This window comes from Danio rerio, chromosome 9, assembly GCF_049306965.1.
Source record: "Danio rerio strain Tuebingen ecotype United States chromosome 9, GRCz12tu, whole genome shotgun sequence".
NCBI classification, from domain to species: domain Eukaryota; kingdom Metazoa; phylum Chordata; class Actinopteri; order Cypriniformes; family Danionidae; genus Danio; species Danio rerio.
This window is the reverse complement of record NC_133184.1, coordinates 22220001-22247200: the sequence shown is the minus strand read 5'-3', so window position 1 is coordinate 22247200 and position 27200 is coordinate 22220001. Positions and strand designations below refer to the sequence as shown.

General features: G+C 38.1%; 1 protein-coding gene and 1 long non-coding RNA gene across 3 annotated transcripts in view; one reads left to right on the top strand and one right to left on the bottom strand.

Annotated features, from left to right (window-relative positions):
- Positions 1-27200, top strand: part of LOC141376109 (uncharacterized) — a 607180-nt gene that overhangs the window by 507303 nt on the left and 72677 nt on the right. The gene's annotated exons all lie outside the window — the stretch shown is intronic.
- The window catches only part of man1a2 (mannosidase, alpha, class 1A, member 2), a 214567-nt gene that overhangs the window by 133263 nt on the left and 54104 nt on the right, over positions 1-27200 (bottom strand). For both annotated transcript variants that reach the window (NM_001256622.1, XM_005167537.5), the window contains exon 3: positions 8133-8391. In NM_001256622.1, coding sequence (NP_001243551.1) covers positions 8133-8391 — 259 coding nt within the window. The remainder of the gene's footprint in view (positions 1-8132; positions 8392-27200) is intronic.

The window sequence follows — 27200 nt, the reverse complement described above, 5'->3', positions numbered from 1 at the left end:
ATTTACACCTTAAAACTTGCTTTGATTGTTCAGCATTTATACTTCACCATTGCACACATATTATAACATTTTATCTATCAAGTATAAGTCTCTTTAACACGTGTTTTTTATTATTATTGTATTTATTATAATAATAATAATAATTATTATTATTATTATTATTATTATAAGACATAAGAGATCAGATATTTTAGTTCAAAGGGTCACGAATCACCAAAACACATTTTTTGAGCTGTTGACAGTCGTATATGTGTCCCACACTGCTAAAAACACTATTAGGACACCTATATTTCACTAAAAAGTGTAAATGGTTGTTTTTGCGTTATTTCAAGCAAATTCGTACTTTCGGTTTGAAACTAATTTTTGAAGCTGCGTCACGGTCATGATATAATAGCGTGTATTCCAGCGTGCAGACTGGACATCTGTGCCAGAGTGTGTCTTATTACGTCTTACAGCGTGCTGCATTAATGCATGAGTAAGGCTTGGTTCAAACCAATCAGCACGCTCTATTGTGCAACTTCATTAATATTCATTACTGTCACAGTGTTAAGACGATAGAGACGCCACGTTGTGTTGGCAAAACAAGCGCAAAGTGTTGCTTTTATAGTTTGCTGCAGTTAAGTTTTGTTTTCATTTTCTCTCAGTGAGAGCGCAGCTGGAGTCACGTGTGGATTAACAGTGTACGCGACGCGCGACAACAATAACTTGTGTGTCTAAGGAGGATTATTGTTTACCTGAGAACTGTTTTTATCTGCAAATGCTAGGATCCGGATTCGCTTGTTGTCTTCTCTTAATAAAGACGCGGCTCTAGTTGCTGTGGATTGTCCTTTCCCTACAGATTTGGTAAGTGAGCAACCAGTGCCCTTTGTTTAATCAGTTTGTTTGTATCGAACCAACTATTGCACCGAGTGTAAACAGGTTAGCACTACAACCAAACTATAACCTCGTGTAGAATTTTCACCGCATTTTGTGACTGGAATAACACGCGCGGCTTTCAGACGCTACCTGCCATGTGCATCTAAGTTTCCAGGAAATGCTGAGTTTTTTTTTTCTCTCTTTCGCCGTGCGGTATCAAACATTGCATGAAAAATACACGCTTACAGCAGATCCTCGAATCAAATATCTCGTTTGTCGCGAGGGACATGAATGAATTCCCTGAATGAAAGAGCCAAACTGCAGTTAAAGTCCACCATTTAATAATTTGGCAAATAATTCGACTACAGATGTCCATGTAAACACAGTCACTTTGTACCCTGTGGGTGTGTGTTTTGACTCTGAAACTCAGCGCGCCCAAATAGACACTCCCACACCATGCCTCTTTTCTTCCTCCGACACTCCCCCCTAAACAGAGCTGGACACGCCCACTTTTCTGACTTTTTCCAAAGTAGAGGTGTGAAAACACACTGCTGAAACGAGGGGATTTCATGGCCCTTTAAATATTTTTGTTTTTGCTTATTAAAACTATTTGCCTTTAGTAATGTTGGTAAATTAAAATTAAGTGGTTAAAAAATCCTAATATACCTAAATGTATAGTTAAAAAATAATCAATAATTATCTAAATAGAATGATATGAAACATGACATCATGATAATTTTTTTGCAATATCGCCCAGCCCTAATTTTAAGTACTTTTTTTTAAAAAGCAATCAGAATTTCAATGAAAAAGAGAGAGAGAGAGAGAGAGAAAGAGAAAGAGAGAGAGAGAGAGATAGAGAGAATCATCATCAAGAGAAGCTTACTTCACACAAATGTCTCTAATTCTACCACAATTCCAGCAAGCCACAAATACGGAGAAACTGCATTATATTTTGGGAGAAAATGAAAAGTGTCTCCACCTAGTAGCACAGTACGTGTCCTCATGCCATCATATGAGAGAAAAAGGCTGAACCCCCTTATCCCTTATTAAAGCTCTCTGTCCTTACCATTTATTATTATATACTTTTGTTAATCTTTTAAACTTGTTTATTGTGACAACATATATGTATAATATAATGATATATATATATATATATATATATATATATATATATATATATATATATAGATATAGATATAGATATATATATATATATGTGTGTGTGTGTGTGTGTGTGTGTGTGTGTGTGTGTGTGTGTGTGTGTGTGTGTGTGTGTGTATTAGTTTATTATTACCTATATTTCTTTTATCTATATGAATGTTCTGTATTTTGTTATTGCTTTGGCAACATTGTGATTTGTTTTACAGTCATGCCAATAAAGCTCTTTGAATTTGAATTTGAGAGAGAGAGAGAGAGAGAGAGAGAGAGGGAGAGAGAGAGAGAGAGAGAGAGAGAGAGAGAGAGGGAGAGAGAGAGAGAGAGAGAGATAGAGAGTAATTTTTGTTATCGTTTGTTATAAATGTTTTATCCTAAAATGGTGATCATTAACTGTAGTTTATTTTGATATATTATCTTTATTTGTACTTTTATTAAATTATTATTATTATATTCAACTGATTATTATACATCTTTTTTATTTCTATTAACTGTTCACTAGGTTTATTACATATGTATGTTCTTTTTAATGTAAACTTTATAAATGCAATATATATATATATATATACATTGTATAACAATGGCAATATATTTGTAACATTTGTTATGCCAATAAAGAAATTATTAAATTGAATTGAATTGAGGGAGACATTGAGAGAAAAACTAAGAATAAATTTGCTAAATGTTCAGACTGCTTTCCAAATTATGAAACATGATTCATTTAACATCCCTACTGACTTGAATTGTCACACAACTGAATTGATTTGCAATCAGCTCATGATGAATCTTTACATGACTAACACACATACACGCACGTACACAGATACACAGAGAAAGAAAGAGTAAAAAGAAGGTTAAGGCCCCAAAGTGAGCAGCAGATGGCCCCGCTGTGATCAGTGCACCACAAGAACTAGGAACGCTGGATTTTAACCAGCAGAGAATTCATCTAAATGTATGCATCTACGTGACTGTTTGTAGGTATGAGAGAGAAAGGAACACTATTGGTGGCTGATATCCTTTGATGAATGGCAGATGTCTCCTCTACAACCTGCACAGCACAGAAAGACTCCACATTTCCAATTTAAAACACATTAATACTCAGACAGAGCAGATGGCAGTGGCCTGTATTCCCTCATCCACATCACTCTGCAGACCTCTCATTACGGCTAATTGTGGATATTTTGTCACAACCCATTCTTAACCCTGGACAAGCGGTCTAGTTTCTTGTATCTCAACGTTAACATATTACCCTGGTTCATAACTAATTATAGCTATTCATTCTTTGAGGTTTTACACTACATCTGTATTTACAAGATTTAGGGAGTTAGGTGGCCTTTTGGTTAAATGCCTGAATTAATGTTTATTATAAGCAATTTTATCAGTCATACAATTATTAGTAACGATGTGCATAAGACTATTACGGCCCAATCCCAATTCTATTTTTATACCACTACCCCTTGGCCCTTACAACTGAGGGTGAAGTGGAAGGGCTTCAAAATGTACCCCTAAGAATTGGGACAGCACTATAGCACCTGCACACCTCATCATATGTCCTCGCGATCTCTCGCTTCATGTCAGACCAGACGATGGCGACTGCTGTAGTTATTCCAGTTGTGTTATTTTTTGGTATTTATCTTTAGGAAATCACTAAGGGCATGTATTATGTTATCATAACGATCTAATGTGTGGCAATTTTAATCGTAACTTTACTGTGTATTTACACAGTGGCCATATTCATCAATGTAAACACAACAAAAACAACTTAAACATTATAGCAGACACTGCAAAAAGCACATTGACAGCCACTGGACATTACTGACAGTGTATTCGAGTTTCAGAATGTTGTGGGACTGCTGTACAGGAGTTATTTATAGGGATTATAGATCAGGAAATTTAGTTTTTTTGTGTGTTTTTTTTTTTAAAGAATGACAGTAAAACTGTGGTTTACAGTGGTTATTTTCTGCAATAATCCAAAAGCAAGTGGAAAAAAACACAGCTCTAGGAAGAGACTAGGGCTTTCAATAAACATGTTTAAATTATATATATAGTGTGTTTCAACAAGCTGAACTGATGTGACCCAGAGTGTTCACTAAATGTTGAAAAGAAACTTCACGCTCATTAGCTGCCGCCTGTAGATATGCCAAGAGTGCAGTGTTGTTTACTGATGTGAGGAGTGAAAATTAGACAATGAAACGCATGTTTTTATGCTTTGCCAGCAGACAAAAAGGTCTGAACTCAGAAGACAAAAAAAGTGAAAACATTGATGCAACATAACGATTCTCATTCAAACACAAATGTGTTAAAATGTTTAAATGACGCTTATTTTTCAGCTAAATGTTTTAATTTCAAAAGAACAGTTTCACCACTTTCACACTTCTAGTCATGTTCTGCATGGAGCAGGACTGTAAGAGGAAATGTTGTAACTAAATTAAAATATTAAGTGCATATTTTCAACATGGGGTCAATTTTTTGATGTATTATTACTTAATGTTCAAATATGCTATTCCAATGTTTTTTTTTTCCCATCATTTTGTCAAATGGTGAATGTTCCCCACCACTGTCGCCACTGGCTCGCTTGGTTTAGTACTCGTGGAGCTGTGCATCGATAGATTTTCTCTTCAGTGTTTGAACTTTAAGAAGGGAAAATAAAACCACACTGAACTGAACTAAACTTCAGTTTCAATTTACTAGACATTCTATGTTGAATACTGAATTGAATATGCTGGTGTTTTTGGAGTTTGTTACGATTTTGAATGAGACACTATTGTAGTGAAGTGTTCCGCCCCATTCACACGGGGCGTCAGCGTCAACCCTTCCCATTCGCTTTAAATGGGTGACGTCAGGCATTGCGGAACTGCATTGTGGATCCGTAGGCGCTGCAGAGGCGTTGCTCTCTGCAGAAGTTGGGACTTGCTCAACTTTTCAAGCGCTGATGGAAGCATCAGCCAATCAGATGGCTGTATGCAAATACACCGGCTCAGACAGTGGCCTATTGCTGACTAATTTCATTGGCTGATGCTGCTATGACGATTGCGTCAGCCCCGACTTCAGACACGCCCTCTGTCAAGCGTTGACGCTGAAGCCCCGTGTGAATGGGGCATTAAGGATGTAAACAAGAGCTCAAACTGCTTTGATTCAAAAAAGCAATTTGAAGTGCTATAAACGCAATGAATACAATCTTTCAACTGCCAACATCTAACATAAAAGGTGTAAAGAAAAATTACATTTAGTTTGCCAGCATAACTCTAAACTATTAACATTTTATCTACTCAAAAACTTTGTAACACTTAGTAACTAAAACTAGTAACTAGGAAAACTCTACTAAAATCACCATTAGTATTACAATTAGTATAATTATAAATATCATCTGAGCTGTGTTCAAATAGCTTTGATTTAATTATGTAGAATCAGAATGATTTTCGGAAATGTGTAGAAAGATTTGATGACAGAAAACCCTCAATAGTGATTCCCAAGTTGTTTCTCTTTTTTGGACAAACAAAATAATTAATTAATGTGAGAGTAATTATGTATCCAAGTCATTTACATAAAACTCAGAGGCAGTCATGCTGATCCATGCTAAAAGACGACAGTGCAGTATAAACAACTGTTGGTAAAGAATACAATCATAATTAATATTTGTTCAAACTAATTATCAAGAATTGTGTTTTCAGCTCATTTTTAATATTTTTAGGACAACTTAATTGTTTTATGTTCAATCCTTTTATATTAGTGAAGTTAATGCTGTTGTATTAACTTAAATTAGTTTGATTTATGTTGGGTGAACAGGAATGAATTGTTAAGCCCCGCATTTTCTATAGAGTACAGTAATGCTAACTCTAGCTAATAACTATGATTACATGCTTCAACGGGGTATATGCAGGAATCCTAAACGTAATTTGAATATCTTTTTAAAGATCTTCTGAGAATATTTTAAGACTTTATCACCACTTCAAGTTCTAGTCAGAATCAAACCTTTAACTTAATTTAAATAAATCAATGGAGCACAACCATGCAACAGAACTTAGATAAGCTTGGAAGAAAAAGAATAAGCTACACGTTTGTTTTCAGCGACAGGTTACAGCCACTGTTTAAACTAGTCTTTCTCCAACCAGGAATACGCAAACTTACATTTTCTATGGTTTCGCTACATGTGGAAAGCGTCCCGCGTTTGTCGCAAATTACATGACATCAGCCAGACAGAGGAGCTTGGCCGGACGTGCCCTGGCCCGAATCAATCACGTGGATAGAGCACGTCACTTAATATTAGGGGGTAAATAATTATATTTATGCTTTTTGGGAGTCAAAAACTTTGGACAGCGTTTAAGCAAAAATTAAGACCTCATAAAAATGGCATCAAGACTTTTTAATACATTTTAAGGTCTCTTATTTTGACATTATAGATTTTACAACTTTTAATACTTATTAAGACCCCACGGACACCAGGAACTGCAATAAGATCAGATCTACAACGACACTCAAGGAGCTTTTATTAACATCACAACTGAGTTTTACAAAGCTGCGTTAAACTGACTTTCAACTTAGGATTACAAAAGACATTATATCAGAGTTAAAAAAAAGAATCTCGACTGCAACAATCATCTCAGCTTCACACATACTGTACAAACACCAATTACTCCGGGAACACCAGCATCGCTACCAATCACAAGCACTTATGTTGGGACAAAACAATCATTCACTTCAAAGAAGTAAAACGAAGCAAAAGAAAAAGCTCATTCCCAGGTTCAGAAGCTCATTAGAGACAAAAAGTGAAAATAATGGCATTTACTCCAAGCAGAGCTGACTCATCATCTGCAGCCCACAGGCTGTTAAGCTTTATGTAAGAGGTCATAAATGCCACCGCCAACTAAAACACATTAAACATGATCAATATTAAAAGTCAACTATATCTGAAAACCACTCGTGTCTAAACCACAAACAGTGGGAGAAATCTCAAACCCTCCCCGATTCTGATAATTGGAACAGTAATGCTTGCCTTAACAAACAACACTAACAGCCGCTTTCCGATCTGCCTCATTTAGGAACAGATCTAACACGGTAAGACAATTTCTAGCACATCTGGAGGACAGAATATCAAAATCCACATTACATCAGCAGAAGAAACGTTTAACCGTGTTTTAGGACAATCTGTTCCAGTAAAGCAGTAAATCAGCCGGTGGCTAAAAACTCCCTTAGACTTACTCTCATCCAAGTCGCTTTCGATAGCTGATAATTATACCTGTGGAGAGAGCTCGTTCTGAATGAAAATGCAATAGATTGGGTCCAAAATGGTTTCATTTCAAAAGGAATGTGAAGTAATTAACTGAGAGAGAAGAAAAACGATTTCAACTCCAACCAAAAGTATGATCTATGAGATGCATTGCACGGTTTACACCTGGTATTAAGATGTGTTTGTGTTCTGTAGATGCAATCAATAGTGGACAACACAAACAAAAATGTGTAAACAGGGTCTGATAAATTTAGAGCTTGTCCACTCTCGATGACCTCTGGATGAGGACAAAACACATTCAAGCTGATTATTTTTGTAGTTTAAACGCTTGTGTGTGTGGAGTGTTTATTTCGTTGATGAATAATTAGTAAATTTTTAGCAATTTATAAAATTGAATGGTTTTCAAAGACAAACACTACAACAAAAATGTATTGATGTTTTTGTCAGTAAATAATGATGAAACAAAAATGTTTAGGGATGGACAATTTGTTAAATGAATAAATCTACTGCATATTTGAGCTGTAATTTTGCCTATACTGATCTACCTGGCAGGATATACACCTATAACCCCGTGCTGCATGCCTCATTAGAATGTCCACAAATGTCAATGTGTGGGAGAAAAAAGAAGCTAAGAGCAGGTATAAATAAACCTGAAGCACACCTGAAATGCACTTCTTAGACTTGAAGACTTTTATTTGTTTTTTATCAAAGATGTTGTTCCATTAGTCATGTTTGCCAATCACAAAGTATTATCAATCTACTTTAAGATAATTTACTTTTTAGTAATATGCCAAGAGCAAAAATAAACATTTTTTAGGGGGAAGAAGCTACTCTATGTACTCAAATTACATCCCACATTGAACAACAATGCACATTTTAAAGAATGTAAACTCACCTCTCTGATTTTGTCCCTCTTCTCCTTGGTGTCAGGGTCCCCTGGGTCACCATCGTTGACCCCTACTAGTTTGGGCATGGGCACTGGAGGCAGTGGTTTGGGCCCGTCTTTCTTCTTCAGGTCCTCAGATACCTTGGCCTTCGCTGTCTGGATCTCTGCCTTCAGCTCCTCTTTGGATTTGCGGAGCTTTTCCTTGGCTTCCTGCAGCGCCCGCTCATGATCTGCTCGGATCTTGTCACGAAGGCTCTCCTCTTCCTCCCTGCAGGGAATAGCAAATTATATCAGTAAAAAGTTACTTTGTACATGTAAGTTTAGTGGTTTCCAAAGTCCCAGTATATGTGCAATAAGTTTCTTGAGCACCAAATCATCAAATACGAATCATTTTTTAAGGATGATGTGACAGATTTCATGAAAGGAGGATTTTATTTTAAAACATACATATTTCATATATATATATAGGGCTCAAAATTGCGACCGTTTTAGTCGCATATGTGCCCGAAATTTTATCTATGTGACCTCAAGATATATTTGGGAGCATTTGTGCGAGTGCATAAAATTGATGCCGTGCGACCAGTTTTCACAGCAAAATGTTCACCACATTTTGAATTAGCATTAGCACAGAATTAGCATTCACGCATTACGCATCTTTGCACCTAAAAACACCAAACGCAGTGCTCAGGAATGCTTTGAAAACAAGTTGAAAAGTTGTCATTTCAACTTGCTGCAGTAAACAAAGCCCGCAATGCTTGCCCCACCTTCAAGGTCTTCTTATTGGCTCACTGCGATAGAACAGTAAGCGAATGGATTGGTTAATATCAGGTGTCAATCACTCAGTTCCGATGACAGGGAGCTTAGAGCTGCGAAAATGTAAGGTCTGAATATGAGTGAATGACAACACTGACAGATTCAGCTTTAGAAATGACCTAAAAGTTACAAATAATGCCACATCTGATCAGTGATTATGTAATGAATGTCAATCCAGCGTTTACACTTTTCAAAGAGTGGATAAAAGACTTCCAGTGGTTAAAGTCCGCTATGAAAATGACTAAAGCACTCATCGTAAAGCCAGTGGGATGGAGTTTTCAGGTAACAGTGTTTGCCACTGAATCTACACATTAAGCATGAGATGATTTAACATTATTTAATCCTTCATTTAATCGTCACGATGCTGTAAATCGTGTGACTGACACCGCATTCACCATCGCTAAAGAGCATGCATTCACCGAGATGAAATTAATATTGCAGCTTATGAAAAGACAGTTATTGCTATTAAAGTGACGTATGCAAATAATAAGTTATATGTCGATATCATCAGTGCAATAACAGACACCTCCCATGAGAACAGCACAGTGAAAAAGCAAAAATAGAAAAAAAATTTGGTCTTGCTGGACCCCATCATGTCATTCTGGCTGATTGGCCGCTGAACTCGGCATATACGTCGTATTTTTGTTTTGTTTTATGTAGCTTTACGCAGTCAGTTGCCTTTTGGAATTATTTCCCACAATTATCAGATTTTATAGCATGCTGATGAGTGTGGGCGGTGCTGAGAGTTGCGAACCCAATGGAGCGAGTGTTTACAAGTGTCGAGCCCTGTGAAGGAGCTCTAGATGTTTTGTGTTTATCTTATGATTAGAGTAGTTGCACATCCGCCAGTTCCTGTCTTTGAATGAGCGAGTTTTAGCTACTTGTACAATAAGGTAGCATCAAGAAGAAACAAAACACCCGTGAAGAAACCCGATACAGAGGAACATAACATAACCTACTGCCAGCTAGCGTTTCGGAAGTGTTATTGCAGAGCAAATCAAACAACATGCAGAAGTATAAAAGCACGACTATGTGCAAGGCATGTGCCGTGGGTCACGGTGATCGCTCAATACAGAAGTATAAACCATCTTTTACAGTCACTGTACAAAAGCACTATAGATTTAACTACAAGAACAATCCTTTCCACTTTTCTTCAGGCAGACTATACACTTTTATTAAAAAGACAATCTACAAGCAGGCATTTTTCTAACAGATGGAAAACACAGAGCATCTCAACATCTTTCAGCAGAGCAAGCTTCAGCTGTATTATGTCTCTACAGCTTCAAAAAAAGAAGAAATCATATTCTCATGTCATAAACATGTATTTTGATGTATTGTGATACTCTTTCTATGGCATTTCATTTGCTGTAAAAAACACAAAAATATAGTACAAACGACAGCTGGTTCTCCAAAAAAAATCAGTCGGAATGCCTTAAAAATCATCAGTTTTCATTCTTATAAAACATTCCCTGAATCCAAGCAGTTTCAAAATAAACATCTAACTAAACTAGATATTAAAGTTTGAGGACAAACTTTATGGTGGCTTGAAAAGCCGAATCTGAAAGTTTGAAGTGGTTTTAAAGTGTAAATAGAATGTTAGTATGATTTTAGCTTGAGTTAACATATTACTAGCATGAATTAGCATGTTAGTAGCATGATTCTTACATGAATTAGCATGTTGTTAGCATGATTCTAGCATGAATTAGCATGTTATTAGCATGATTCTAGCATGAATTAGCATGTTGTAAGCGTGATTCTAGCATGAATTAGCATGTTACTAGCATGATTCTAGCATGAATTAGCATGCTACTAGGATAATTCTAGCATGAATTAGCATGTTAGTATCATGATTCTTACATGAATTAGCATGTTGTTAGCATGATTCTAGCATGAATTAGCATGTTACTAGCATGATTCTAGCATGAATTAGCATGTTGTTTGCATACATCTAGCATAAATTAGCATGTTACTAGCATGATTCTAGCATGAATTAGCATGTTGTTAGCATGATTCTAGCATGAATTAGCATTTTACTAGGCGGTTGCTAGGGTGTTTTAAGTGGCTGCTAGGTGGTTGCTAAGGTGGTGCAAGGCAGTTGCTAAGGTGGTCTGACTATTTGCTTGGTGGTTGCTAGGGTGTTGCTAGACGGTTGCTAGGGTGTTTTGAGGGGTTGCTAGGTGGTTGCTAAGGTGGTGCTAGGCAGTTGCTAAGGTGTTCTGACTAGTTGCTAAGTGGTTACTAAGGTGTTGCAAGGTGGTCGCTAGGGTATTCTGAGTGGTTGCTAGGTGGTTGCTAAGGTGTTGCTAGGCGGTTGCTAGGGTGTTCTGAGTGGTTGCTAAGGTGTTGCTAGGTGGTTGCTAAGGTGTCCTAAGTGGTTGCTAGGTGGTTGCTAGGGTATTCTGAGTGGTTGCTAAGGCGTTGCTAGGTGGTTGCTAGGGTGTTGCTAGGCGGTTGCTAGGGTGTTCTGAGTGGTTGCTAGGTGGTTGCTAAGGTGTTGCTAGGTGGTTGCTAAGGTGTCCTGAGTGGTCGCTAGGTGGTTGCTAAGGTGTTGCTAGGCGGTTGCTAGGGTGTTCTGAGTGGTTGCTAGGTGGTTGCTAAGGTGTTGCTAGGTGGTTGCTAAGGTGTCCTGAGTGGTTGCTAGGTGGTTGCTAAGGTGTTGCTAGGTGGTTGCTAAGGTGTTGCTAGGCGGTTGCTAGGGTGTCCTAAGTGGTTGCTAGGTGGTTGCTAAGGTGTTGCTAGGCGGTTGCTAGGGTGTTCTGAGTGGTTGCTAAGGTGTTGCTAGGTGGTTGCTAAGGTGTCCTAAGTGGTTGCTAGATGGTTGCTAGGGTGTTCTGAGTGGTTGCTAAGGCGTTGCTAGGTGGTTGCTGGGGTGTCCTGAGTGGTTGCTAGGTGGTTGCTAAGGTGTTGCTAGGTGGTTGCTAGGGTGTCCTGAGTGGTTGCTAGGTGGTTGCTAAGGCGTTGCTAGGCAGTTGCTAGGGTGTTCTGAGTGGTTGCTAGGTGGTTGCTAAGGTGTTGCTAGGCGGTTGCTAAGGTGTCCCAAGTGGTTGCTAGGTGGTTGCTAAGGTGTTGCTAGGTGGTTGCTAAGGTATTCTGAGTGGTTGCTAAGCGGTTGCTAGGGTGTCCTGAGTGGTCGCTAGGCCCTTACTAAGGCATTACTAGGCCGTTGCTAGGTGGTTGCTAGGCGGTTGCTAGGGTAATTTGGGTGGTTGCTAGGCAGTTGCTAGGGTACCCTGGTTGGTTACTAGGCAAGCCTCACATACATGCTTGATAAAACATTTATACTTAGTAAGCATTTCTAGCAAGTTACAGTACTTGGCTAGTCAATATTAGCATGTAGCTAGTCACTGCTAGCATGTGTAGCATATAGGAAGTTTCGTTTGCTAGCATGAGTCAAACGAGCCAATCTCCAAGTCTCTACGATGTTCTGATGCTGAGATATAGCTGTTGATGAATGGTTGCTAGGGTACTCTGTTTTGTTGCTATGGGCGAGGTTACAGAGTTAACTTGAATGTGGTTGGTTGTCTTAGTCTAATGAACCAACCCCCGTGTCTCTATGACACTGCTATGCAAAGATATGCATCTTGGCCTATTTTAATGGAAGTCTATGGAATCAATTTGGGGGCGTGGCTTGTGAGCTTTATTATCATATTGAGATGCTCATTGGTTGTCTGAGTCAGATGAGCCATCCCCCAAGTCAATAGGACACTGCTATGCAAAGATATGCATGTAAGCATTTGATAGCACAGCTAATTACATTCTATAGGACAGTTGCTAGGGTGCAGTATGTGGTAGTTAGGGGTGTGGCTAGAAAGTTAAAAGGCCATCAGTGATTGGCTGCTGGCTAGACTGAGTTAAATGAGCTCAGCCATTAGTCTGTATGACAGTCTGATGCAGAGTTATGAGGTCACAAAGTTTGATCCCATGTTAAGTCAATGAGAGTCTTTTGTAATGGAAGTCTACGGGACAGTTGCTAGGGTGCAGTATGTGGTAGTTAGGGGTGTGGCTAGAAAGTTAAAAGGCCATCAGTGATTGGCTGCTGGCTAGACTGAGTTAATTGAGCTCAGCCATTAGTCTCTATGACAGTCTGATGCAGAGTTATGAGCTCACAAAGTTTGATCCCATGTTAAGTCAATGAGAGTCTTTCGAATGGAAGTCTACGGGACAGTTGCTAGGGTGCCATAAGTGGTTGCTAGGGAGTGGCTAGTAAGTCTAAAGGTCATCAGTGATTGGCTGCTGACAAGACTGAGTTGAATGAGGCCTGACTCTAGTCTGTAGGACAGTCTGATGCAGAGTTATGAGCTCACAAAGGTTGACTCAATGTTAAGTCAATGGCAGTCTTTTACAATGGAAGTCTATGGGACAGTTGCTAGGGTGCCAAAAGTGGTTGCTAGGGAGTGGCTAGTAAGTTTAAAGGTCATCAGTTATTGGCTGCTGGCTAGACTGAGTTAAATGAGCCCAGTTAGAAGTCTGTAGGACAGTCTGATGCAGAGTTATAAGGTCACAAAGTTTGACCCAATGTTAAGTCAATGGGAATTTTGGGAATTTTCCGGGTCGTTTTTCGGAAAACCGAAAGTCGGATCAGTCGGAAAAGATATAGCAACCCGAGTCAGACCAGTTTGAAGGTTTGACGAAAGTTTGAAGTATGAAGCTTGAAAAGTTTAGGAGGAGATAGACTTTAAAATTAGTCTCAGAAGAATAAGAAGAAGAAGAAGAAGAAGAAGAAGAATAATAATAACTAGATATTAAAGTTTGAGGACAAACTTTATGGTGGCTTGAAAAGCCGAATCTGAAAGTTTTAAGTGGTTTTAAAGTGTAAATAGCATGTTAGTATGATTTTAGCTTGAGTTAACATATTACTAGCATGACTTAGCATGTTAGTAGCATGATTCTTACATGAATTAGCATGTTGTTAGCATGATTCTAGCATGAATTAGCATGTTACTAGCATGATTCTAGCATGAATTAGCATGTTGTTAGCGTGATTCTAGCATGAATTAGCATTTTACTAGGCGGTTGTTAGGGTGTTTAAAGTGGTTGCTAGGTGGTTGCTAAGGTGGTGCAAGGCAGTTGCTAAGGTGGTCTGACTAGTTGCTAGGTGGTTGCTAAGGTGTTGCTAGATGGTTGCTAGGGTGTTTTGAGTGGTTGCTAGGTGGTTGCTAGGGTGGTGCTAGGCAGTTGCTAAGGTGTTCTGACTAGTTGCTAAGTGGTTACTAAGGTGTTGCAAGGTGGTGGCTAGGGTATTCTGAGTGGTTGCTAGGTGGTTGCTAAGGTGTTGCTAGGCGGTTGCTAGGGTGTTCTGAGTGGTTGCTAAGGTGTTGCTAGGTGGTTGCTAAGGTGTCCTAAGTGGTTGCTAGGTGGTTGCTAGGGTATTCTGATTGGTTGCTAAGGCCTTACTAGGTGGTTGCTAGGGTGTCCTGAGTGGTTGCTAGGTGGTTGCTAAGGTGTTGCTAGGTGGTTGCTAGGGTGTTCTGAGTGGTTGCTAAGGTGTTGCTAGGCGGTTGCTAGGGTGTTCTGAGTGGTTGCTAGGTGGTTGCTAAGGTGTTGCTAGGTGGTTGCTAAGGTGTCCTAAGTGGTTGCTAGGTGGTTGCTAAGGTGTTGCTAGGTGGTTGCTAAGGTGTTGCTAGGCGGTTGCTAGGGTGTCCTAAGCGGTTGCTAGGTGGTTGCTAAGGTGTTGCTAGGTGGTTGCTAGGGTGTTCTGAGTGGTTGCTAGGTGGTTGCTAAGGTGTTGCTAGGTGGTTGCTAAGGTGTCCTAAGGCGTTGCTAGGTGGTTGCTAGGGTGTCCTAAGTGGTTGCTAGGTGGTTGCTAAGGTGTTGCTAGGTGGTTGCTAGGGTGTCCTGAGTGGTTGCTAGGTGGTTGCTAAGGTGTTGCTAGGTGGTTGCTAGGGTGTCATGAGTGGTTGCTAGGTGGTTGCTAAGGCGTTGCTAGGGTGTTCTGAGTGGTTGCTAGGTGGTTGCTAAGGTGTTACTAGGCGGTTGCTAAGGTGTCCCAAGTGGTTGCTAGGTGGTTGCTAAGGTGTTGCTAGGTGGTTGCTAAGGTATTCTGAGTGGTTGCTAAGGCGTTGCTAGGCGGTTGCTAGGGTGTCCTGAGTGGTCGCTAGGCCCTTACTAAGGCATTACTAGGCCGTTGCTAGGTGGTTGCTAGGCGGTTGCTAGGGTAATTTGGGTGGTTGCTAGGCAGTTGCTAGGGTACCCTGGTTGGTTACTAGGCAAGCCTCACATACATGCTTGATAAAACATTTATACTTGGTAAGCATTTCTAGCAAGTTATAGTACTTGGCTAGTCAATATTAGCATGTAGCTAGTCACTGCTAGCATGTGTAGCATATAGGAAGTTCCGTTTGCTAGCATGAGTCAAACGAGCCAATCTCCAAGTCTCTACGATGTTCTGATGCTGAGATATAGCTGTTGATGAATGGTTGCTAGGGTACTCTGTTTTGTTGCTATGGGCGAGGTTACAGAGTGAACTTGAATGTGGTTGGTTGTCTTAGTCAAATGAACCAACCCCCATGTCTCTATGACTCTGCTTTGCAAAGATATGCATCTTGGCTTATTTTAATGGAAGTCTATGGAATCAATTTGGGGGCGTGGCTTGTGAGCTTTATTATCATATTGAGATGCTCATTGGTTGTCTGAGTCAGATGAGCCATCCCCCAAGTCAATAGGACACTGCTATGCAAAGATATGCATGTAGGCCAGTTATTAACATGGGTCTAGTATGAATTAGCATGTTACTAGCATGATTCAAGTACAAATTAGCATGTCATTAGCATGTTTCCAGTATGAGTTAGCATGTCATTAGCATGATTAGCATATGAGTAGCATGTTGCTAGCATGATTGGCATGTCATTAGCATGTTAGAATTATAAGCATTTAATAGCACAGCTAATTACATTCTATAGGACAGTTGCTAGGGTGCAGTATGTGGTAGTTAGGGGTGTGGCTAGAAAGTTAAAAGGCCATCAGTGATTGGCTGCTGGCTAGACTGAGTTAAATGAGCTCAGCCATTAGTCTGTATGACAGTCTGATGCAGAGTTATGAGCTCACAAAGTTTGATCCCATGTTAAGTCAATGAGAGTCTTTTGTAATGGAAGTCTACGGGACAGTTGCTAGGGTGCAGTATGTGGTAGTTAGGGGTGTGGCTAGAAAGTTAAAAGCTTATCAGTTATTGGCAGTTTGGTTGTCTGAGTTAAATGAGCTCAGCCATTAGTCTGTATGACAGTCTGATGCAGAGTTATGAGCTCACAAAGTTTGATCCCATGTTAAGTCAATGAGAGTCTTTCGAATGGAAGTCTACGGGACAGTTGCTAGGGTGCCATAAGTGGTTGCTAGGGAGTGGCTAGTAAGTCTAAAGGTCATCAGTGATTGGCTGCTGACTAGACTGAGTTGAATGGGGCCTGACTCTAGTCTGTAGGACAGTCTGATGCAGAGTTATGAGCTCACAAAGGTTGACCCAATGTTAAGTCAATGGCAGTCTTTTACAATGGAAGTCTATGGGACAGTTGCTAGGGTGCCAAAAGTGGTTGCTAGGGAGTGGCTAGTAAGTTTAAAGGTCATCAGTTATTGGCTGCTGGCTAGACTGAGTTAAATGAGCCCAGTTAGAAGTCTGTAGGACAGTCTGATGCAGAGTTATGAGGTCACAAAGTTTGACCCAATGTTAAGTCAATGGGAATTTTGGGAATTTTCCGGGTCGTTTTTCGGAAAACCGAAAGTCGGATCAGTTGGAACAGATATAGCAACCCGAGTCAGACCAGTTTGAAGGTTTGACGAAAGTTTGAAGTATGAAGCTTGAAAAGTTTAGGAGGAGATACACTTTAAAATTAGTCTCAGAAGAATAAGAAGAAGAAGAAGAAGAAGAAGAATAACTAGATTCTTAAAGTTTGAGAACAAACTTTGAGGCTGGCTTGTGAAAGCCTGACGGTAATAGTTTATTTAGTTTAAACAGTTTTAAAAAGTAAGAAAAGATAGATAGATAGATAGATAGATAGATAGATAGATAGATAGATAGATAGATAGATAGATAGATAGATAGATAGATAGATAGATAGATAGATTAGCATGTTATTAGCATGATTCTAGTGTGAAATAGCATGTTATTAGCATGATTCTAGCATGAATTAACATGTTACTACCATGATTTTAGCATGAATTAGCATGTTGTTAGCATGATTTTAGCATGAATTAGCATGTTACTAGCATGATTATAGCATGAGTTAGCATGTTGTTAGCATGATTCTAGCATAATTTAGCATGTTGTTAGCACGATTCTAGCATGAATTAGCATGTTACTAGCATGATTCTAGCATGAATTAGCATGTTGTTAGCATGATTCTAGCATGAATTAGCATGTTTCTAGCATGAATTAGCATGTTGTTAGCACGATTCTAGCATGAATTAGCATGTTACTAGCACGATTCTAGCATGAATTAGCATGTTACTAGCATGATTCTAGCATGAATTAGCATGTTGTTAGCACGATTCTAGCATGAATTAGCATGTTACTAGCACGATTCTAGCATGAATTAGCATGTTGTTAGCACGATTCTAGCATGAATTAGCATGTTGTTAGCACGATTCTAGCATGAATTAGCATGTTACTAGCATGATTATAGTATGAATTAGCATGTTACTAGCATGAATCTAGCATGAATTAGCATGTTACTAGCACGATTCTAGCATGAATTAGCATGTTACTAGCATGATTCTAGCATGAATTAGCATGTTACTAGCATGATTCTAGCATGAATTAGCATGTTACTAGCATGATTCTAGCATAAATTAGCATGTTGTTAGCATGATTCTAGCATGAATTAGCATGTTACTAGCATGATTCTATTATAAATTAGCATGTTACTAGCATGATTCTAGCATGAATTAGCATGTTACTAGTGTGATTCTAGCATGATTAGCATGTTGTTAGCATGATTTTAGCATGAATTGGCATGTTACTAGCATGATTCTAGCATGAATTAGCATGTTGTTAGCATGATTCTAACATGAATTAGCATGTTGTTAGCATGATTCTAGCATGAATTAGCATGTGACTAGCATGATTCTAGCATGAATTAGCATGTTGTTAGCATGATTCTAGTATAAATTAGCATGTGACTAGCATGATTCTAGTGTGAATTAGCATGTAACTAGCATGTTTCTAGCATGAATTAGCAAATTGTTAACATGATGGATAGATGGATGGATAGATGATGGATGGATAGATGATAGATAGATAGATAGATAGATAGATAGATAGATAGATAGATAGATAGATAGACAGACAGACAGACAGACAGACAGACAGACAGATAGATAGATAGATAGATAGATAGATAGATAGATAGATAGATAGATAGATAGATAGATAGATAGATAGACATAGATAGATAGATAGATAGATAGATAGATAGATAGATAGACATAGATAGATAGATAGATAGATAGATAGATAGATAGATAGATAGATAGAGGTAGATAGATAGATAGATAGATAGATAGATAGATAGATAGATAGATAGATGGTGTAAGCATGAGTTAAACAAGCCAACCCCCGCTTCTCTACGTTGTTTTGATGCTGAGATATAGCTAGTGTTATATCGTTGCTAGGTTAGTCTGTTTTGTTGCTATGGAGTTGATTGACAGCTTAGACTGATGATGTATCAAAGCTTCTTGCCAGTATGAACAGTTAAAAACAACCCCCATGTCTCTATCACACTGCAGCATGACAATATCAGTCTGAACCTCTTTAATGGCAGTCTATGGGACAGTTGCTAGGGTGCAGTATCTGGTTGTTAGGGTGTGGCTAGAAAGTTAAAAGGCCATCGGTGATTGGCTGCTGGCTAGACTGAGTTAAATGAGCTCAATCATTAGTCTGTAGGACAGTCTGATGCAGAGTTATGAGCTCACAAAGTTTGATCCCATGCAAAGTCAATGAGAGTATTTTGCAATGGAAGTCTATGGGACGGTTTCTAGGGTCCAAAAGTGGTTGCTAGGGCGTGGCCAGAAAGTTTAAAGGTGATCAGTCATTGGCAGTTTGATAGTCTGAGTTAAATGAGCCCAGTTAGAAGTCTGTGTGACATTCTGATGCGGAGTTATGAGGTCACAAAGTTTGATCCAATGTTACGTCTATGGGATTTTTCCGACGGTCCCGGGACGTTTTTCGGAAAACCGAAAGTCGGATCAGTCGGAAAGGATATAGCAACTCGAGTCAGAATAGTTCGGAGGTCTGACCCGAGTTTGATGGTCATAGCTTGAAAGGCCTAGGACGAGATAGAGTTTAATTTTTAGTCTCAGAAGAAGAATAATATAGAAAAATAAAAATAACTAGATTCTTAAAGTTTGAGAACAAACTTTGAGGCTGGCTTGTGAAAGCCTGACGGTAATAGTTTATTTAGTTTAAACAGTTTTAAAAAGTATGAAAAGATAGATAGATAGATAGATAGATAGATAGATAGATAGATAGATAGATAGATAGATAGATAGATAGATAGATAGATAGATAGATTAGCATGTTATTACCATGATTTTAACGTGAAATAGCATGTTGTTAGCATGATTCTAGCATGAATTAGCATGTTACTAGCATGATTTTAGCATGAATTAGCATGTTGTTAGCATGATTTTAGCATGAATTAGCATGTTACTAGCATGATTTTAGCAATAATTAGCATGTTGTTAGCATGATTTTAACATGAATTAGCATGTTGTTAGCACGATTCTAGCATGAATTAGCATGTTACTAGCATGATTCTAGCATGAATTAGCATGTTACTAGCATGATTTTAGCATGAATTAGCACAATTCTAGCATGAATTAGCATGTTGTTAGCATGATTCTAGCATGAATTAGCATGTTGTTAGCATGATTCTAGCATGATTTAGCATGTTACTAGCAAGATTCTAGCATGAATTAGCATGCTACTAGCATGATTCTAGCATAAATTAGCATGTTGTTAGCATGCTTCTAGCATGAATCAGCATGTTACTAGCATGATTCTAGCATGAATTAGCATGTTGTTAGCATGATTCTAACATGAATTAGCATGTTACTAGCATGATTCTAGCATGAATTAGCATGTTGTTAGCATGATTCTAGCATGAATTAGCATTTCACTAGCATGATTCTAGCATGAATTAGCATGATTCTAGCATGAATTAGCATGTTGTTAGCATGATTCTAGCATGAATTAGCATGTTGTTAGCATGATTCTAGCATGAATTAGCATGTTACTAGCATGATTCTAGCATGAAGTAGCATGTTGTTAGCATGATTCTAGCATGAATTAGCATGTTACTAGCATGATTCTAGCATGAATTAGCATGTTGTTAGCACGATTCTAGCATGAATTAGCATTTGACTAGCATGATTCTAGCATGAATTAGCATGTGACTAGCATGATTCTAGCATGAATTAGCATGTGACTAGCATGATTCTAGCATGAATTAGCATGTTGTTAGCATGATTCTAGCATGAAGTAGCATGTTGTTAGCATGATTCTAGCATGAATTAGCATGTTACTAGCATGATTCTAGCATGAATTAGCATGTTGTTAGCACGATTCTAGCATGAATTAGCATTTGACTAGCATGATTCTAGCATGAATTAGCATGTGACTAGCATGATTCTAGCATGAATTAGCATGTTGTTAGCATGATTCTAGCATGAATTAGCATGTTACTAGCATGATTCTAGCATGAATTAGCATGTTGTTAGCATGATTCTAACATGAATTAGCATGCTACTAGCATGATTCTAGCACGAATTAGCATGTTGTTAGCATGATTCTAACATGAATTAGCATATTACTAGCATGATTCTAGCATGAATTAGCATGTTGTTAGCATGATTCTAGCATGAATTAGCATGTGACTAGCATGATTCTAGCATGAATTAGCATGTTGTTAGCATGATTCTAGTATGAATTAGCATGTGACTGGCATGATTCTAGCATGAATTAACATGTGACTAGCATGATTCTAGCATGAATTAGCATGTAACTAGCATGATTCTAGCATGAATTAGCATGTGACTAGCATGATTCTAGCATGAATTAGCATGTGACTAGCATGATTCTAGCATGAATTAGCTTGTTGTTAGCATGATAGATAGATAGATAGATAGATAGATAGATAGATAGATAGATAGATAGATAGATAGATAGATAGAAAGAGGTAGATAGATAGATAGATAGATAGATAGATAGATAGATAGATAGATAGATAGATAGATAGATAGAAAGAGGTAGATAGATAGATAGATAGATAGATAGATAGATAGATAGATAGATAGATAGATAGATAGATAGATGGTGTAAGAGCATGAGTCAAACAAGCCAACCCCCGCCTCTCTACGATGTTCTGATGCTGAGATATAGCTGGTGCCATATCGTTGCTAGGTAAATCTGTTTTGTTGCTATGGAGTTGATTGACAGCTTAGACTGATGATGTATCAAAGCTTCTTGCCAGTATGAACAGTTAAAAACAACCCCCATGTCTCTATCACACTGCAGCATGACAATATCAGTCTGAACCTCTTTAATGGCAGTCTATGGGACAGTTGCTAGGGTGCAGTATCTGGTTGTTAGGGTGTGGCTAGACAGTTAAAAGGCCATCAGTGATTGGCTGCTGGCTAGACTGAGTTAAATGAGATCAATCATTAGTCTGTAGGACAGTCTGATGCAGAGTTATGAGCTCACAAAGTTTGATCCCATGTTAAGTCAATGAGAGTCTTTTGCAATGGAAGTCTATGGGACGGTTTCTAGGGTCCAAAAGTGGTTGCTAGGGCGTGGCCAGAAAGTTTAAAGGTGATCAGTCATTGGCAGTTTGATAGTCTGAGTTAAATGAGCCCAGTTAGAAGTCTGTGTGACATTCTGATGCGGAGTTATGAGGTCACAAAGTTTGACCCAATGTTACGTCTATGGGATTTTTCCGACGGTCCCGGGACGTTTTTCGGGAAACCGAAAGTCGGATCAGTCGGAAAGGATATAGCAACTCGAGTCAGAATAGTTCGGAGGTCTGACCCGAGTTTGATGGTCATAGCTTGAAAGGTCTAGGTGGAGATAGAGTTTAATTTTTAGTCTCAGAAGAAGAATAATAATATTAATAATAAAAATAACTAGATTCTTAAAGTTTGAGAACAAACTTTGAGGCTGGCTTGTGAAAGCCTGACGGTAATAGTTTATTTAAACAGTTTTAAAAAGTATGAAAAGATAGATAGATAGATAGATAGATAGATAGATAGATAGATAGATAGATGTTGTTAGCATGATTCTAGCATGAATTAGCATAATGTTAGCATGATTCTAGCATGAATTAGCATGTTGTTAGCATGATTCTAGCATGAATTAGCATGTTGTTAGCATGATTCTAGCATGATTTAGCATGTTGTTAGCATGATTCTAGCATGATTTAGCATGTTGTTAGCACGATTCTAGCATGAATTAGCATGTTACTACCATGATTCTAGCATGAATTAGCATGTTGTTAGCATAATTCTAGCATGAATTAGCATGTTACTAGCATGATTCTAGTATGAATTAGCATGTTACTAGCACGATTCTAGCATGAATTAGCATGTTACTAGCATGATTCTAGCATGAATTAGCATGTTACTAGCATGATTTTGGCATGAATTAGCACGATTCTAGCATGAATTAGCATGTTGTTAGCATGATTCTAGCATGAACTAGCATGTTACTAGCATGATTCTAGCATGAATTAGCATGTTGTTAGCATGATTCTAGCATGAATTAGTATGTTACTAGCATGATTCTAGCATGAATTAGCATGTTACTAGCATGATTCTAGCATGAATTAGCATGTTGTTAGCACGATTCTAGCATGAATTAGCATGCTACTAGCATGATTCTAGCACGAATTAGCATGTTGTTAGCATGATTCTAACATGAATTAGCATGTTACTAGCATGATTCTAGCATGAATTAGCATGTTGTTAGCATGATTCTAGCATGAATTAGCATGTGACTAGCATGATTCTAGCATGAATTAGCATGTTGTTAGCATGATTCTAGTATGAATTAGCATGTGACTGGCATGATTCTAGCATGAATTAGCATGAGACTAGCATGATTCTAGCATGAATTAGCATGTAACTAGCATGATTCTAGCATGAATTAGCATGTGATTAGCATGATTCTAGCATGAATTAGCATGTAACTAGCATGATTCTAGCATGAATTAGCATGTTGTTAGCATGATTCTAACATGAATTAGCATGTTACTAGCATGATTCTAGCATGAATTAGCATGTTGTTAGCATGATTCTAACATGAATTAGCATGCTACTAGCATGATTCTAGCATGAATTAGCATGTTGTTAGCATGATTCTAACATGAATTAGCATGTTACTAGCATGATTCTAGCATGAATTAGCATGTTGTTAGCATGAATTGGCATGTGACTAGCATGATTCTAGCATGAATTAGCATGTTGTTAGCATGATTCTAGCATGATTAGCATGTGACTAGCATGATTCTAGCATGAATTAGCATGTGACTAGCATGATTCTAGCATGAATTAGCATGTAACTAGCATGTTTCTAGCATGAATTAGCATGTTGTTAGCATGATAGATAGATAGATAGATAGATAGATAGATAGATAGATAGATAGATAGATAGATAGATAGATAGATAGTTAGATAGATAGATAGATAGATAGATAGATAGATAGATAGATAGATAGATAGATAGATAGATAGATAGAAGCAGTTTATAGATAGATAGATAGATAGATAGATAGATAGATAGATAGATAGATAGATAGATAGATAGATAGATTAAAATAGTAGGTAGATAGATAGATAGATAGATAGATAGATAGATAGATAGATAGATAGATAGATAGATAGATAGATAGATAGATAGATAGATAGATGGTGTGCGAGCATGAGTCAAACAAGCCAACCCCCACCTCTCTACGATGTTCTGATGCTGAGATATAGCTGCTGTTATATCGTTGCTAGGTTAGTCTGTTTTGTTGCTATGGAGTTGATTGACAGCTTAGACTGATGATGTATCAAAGCTTCTTGCCAGTATGAACAGTTAAAAACAACCCCCATGTCTCTATCACACTGCAGCATGACAATATCAGTCTGAACCTCTTTAATGGCAGTCTATGGGACAGTTGCTAGGGTGCAGTATCTGGTTGTTAGGGTGTGGCTAGAAAGTTAAAAGGACATCAGTGATTGGCTGCTGGCTAGACTGAGTTAAATGAGCTCAATCATTAGTCTGTAGGACAGTCTGATGCAGAGTTATGAGCTCACAAAGTTTGATCCCATGCAAAGTCAATGAGAGTATTTTGCAATGGAAGTCTATGGGACGGTTTCTAGGGTCCAAAAGTGGTTGCTAGGGCGTGGCCAGAAAGTTTAAAGGTGGTCAGTCATTGGCAGTTTGATAGTCTGAGTTAAATGAGCCCAGTTAGAAGTCTGTGTGACATTCTGATGCGGAGTTATGAGGTCACAAAGTTTGATCCAATGTTACGTCTATGGGATTTTTCCGACGGTCCCGGGACGTTTTTCGGAAAACCGAAAGTCGGATCAGTCGGAAAGGATATAGCAACTCGAGTCAGAATAGTTCGGAGGTCTGACCCGAGTTTGATGGTCATAGCTTGAAAGGTCTAGGTGGAGATAGAGTTTAATTTTTAGTCTCAGAAGAAGAATAATAATATAAATAATAATAATAATAATAATAAGTTTAATAGGATAACAGTAGTCTGGCTTGCTACACAAGCCAGCCTAATAATAAGTTTAATAGGATAACAGTAGTCTGGCTTGCTACACAAGCCAGCCTAATAACTAGATTCTTAAAGTTTGAGAACAAACTTTGAGGCTGGCTTGTGAAAGCCTGACGGTAATAGTTTATTTAAACAGTTTTAAAAAGTATGAAAAGATAGATAGATAGATAGATAGATAGATAGATAGATAGATAGATAGATAGATAGATAGATAGATAGATAGATAGATAGTTAGAGACAGATAGATAGATAGATAGATAGATAGATAGATAGATAGATAGATAGATAGATAGATAGTTAGAGATAGATAGATAGATAGATAGATAGATAGATAGATAGATAGATAGATAGATAGATAGATAGATAGATAGATAGATAGAGAGATGGAGTGCGAGCATGAGTCAAACAAGCCAACCCCCGCCTCTCTACGATGTTCTGATGCTGAGATATAGCTGCTGTTATATCGTTGCTAGGTTAGTCTGTTTTGTTGCTATGGAGTTGATTGACAGCTTAGACTGATGATGTATCAAAGCTTCTTGCCCGTATGAACAGTTAAAAACAACCCCCATGTCTCTATCACACTGCAGCATGAATATATCAGTCTGAACCTCTTTAATGGCAGTCTATTGGACAGTTGCTAGGGTGCAGTATCTGGTTGTTAGGGTGTGGCTGGAAGGTTAAAAAGCCATCAGTGATTGGCTGCTGGCTAGACTGAGTTAAATGAGCTCAATCATTAGTCTGTAGGACAGTCTGATGCAGAGTTATGAGCTCACAAAGTTTGATCCCATGTAAAGTCAATGAGAGTCTTTTGCAATGGAAGTCTATGGGACGGTTTCTAGGGTCCAAAAGTGGTTGCTAGGGCGTGGCCAGAAAGTTTAAAGGTGATCAGTCATTGGCAGTTTGATAGTGTGAGTTAAATGAGCCCAGTTAGAAGTCTGTGTGACATTCTGATGCGGAGTTATGAGGTCACAAAGTTTGATCCAATGTTACGTCTATGGGATTTTTCCGACGGTCCCGGGACGTTTTTCGGGAAACCGAAAGTCGGATCAGTCGGAAAGGATATAGCAACTCGAGTCAGAATAGTTCGGAGGTCTGACCCGAGTTTGATGGTCATAGCTTGAAAGGTCTAGGTGGAGATAGAGTTTAATTTTTAGTCTCAGAAGAAGAATAATAATATAAACTAGATTCTTAAAGTTTGAGAACAAACTTTGAGGCTGGCTTGTGAAAGCCTGACGGTAATATTTTATTTAGTTTAAACAGTTTTAAAAAGTATGAAAATATAGATAGATAGATAGATAGATAGATAGATAGATAGATAGATAGATAGATAGATAGATAGATAGATAGATAGATAGATAGATTAGCATATTATTAGCATGATTCTAGCGTGAAATAGCATGTTGTTAGCATGATTCTAGCATGAATTAGCATTTTACTAGCATGATTTTAGCATGAATTAGCATGTTGTTAGCATGAATAAGCATGTTACTAGCATGATTCTAGCATGAATTAGCACGATTCTAGCATGAATTAACATGTTGTTAGCATGATTCTAGCATGAATTAGTATGTTACTAGCATGATTCTAGCATGAATTAGCATGTTACTAGCATGATTCTAGCATGAATTAGCATGTTGTTAGCATGATTCTAGCATGAATTAGCATTTGACTAGCATGATTCTAGCATGAATTAGCATTTGACTAGCATGATTCTAGCATGAATTAGCATGTTGTTAGCATGATTCTAGCATGAATTAGCATGTGACTGGCATGGTTCTAGCATGAATTAGCATGTGACTAGCATGATTCTAGCATGAATTAGCATGTAACTAGCATGATTCTAGCATGAATTAGCATGTACCTAGCATGATTTTAACATGAATTAGCATGTTACTAGCATGATTTTAGCATGAATTAGCACGATTCTAGCATGAATTAGCATGTTGTTAGCATGATTCTAGTATGAATTAGCATGTTACTAGCATGATTCTAGCATGAATTAGCATATTATTAGCATGATTCTAGCGTGAAATAGCATGTTGTTAGCATGATTCTAGCATGAATTAGCATTTTACTAGCATGATTTTAGCATGAATTAGCATGTTGTTAGCATGAATAAGCATGTTACTAGCATGATTCTAGCATGAATTAGCACGATTCTAGCATGAATTAACATGTTGTTAGCATGATTCTAGCATGAATTAGCATGTTACTAGCATGATTCTAGCATGATATAGCATATTGTTAGCATGATTCTAGCATGAATTAGTATGTTACTAGCATGATTCTAGCATGAATTAGCATGTTACTAGCATGATTCTAGCATGAATTAGCATGTTGTTAGCATGATTCTAGCATGAATTAGCATTTGACTAGCATGATTCTAGCATGAATTAGCATTTGACTAGCATGATTCTAGCATGAATTAGCATGTTGTTAGCATGATTCTAGCATGAATTAGCATGTGACTGGCATGGTTCTAGCATGAATTAGCATGTGACTAGCATGATTCTAGCATGAA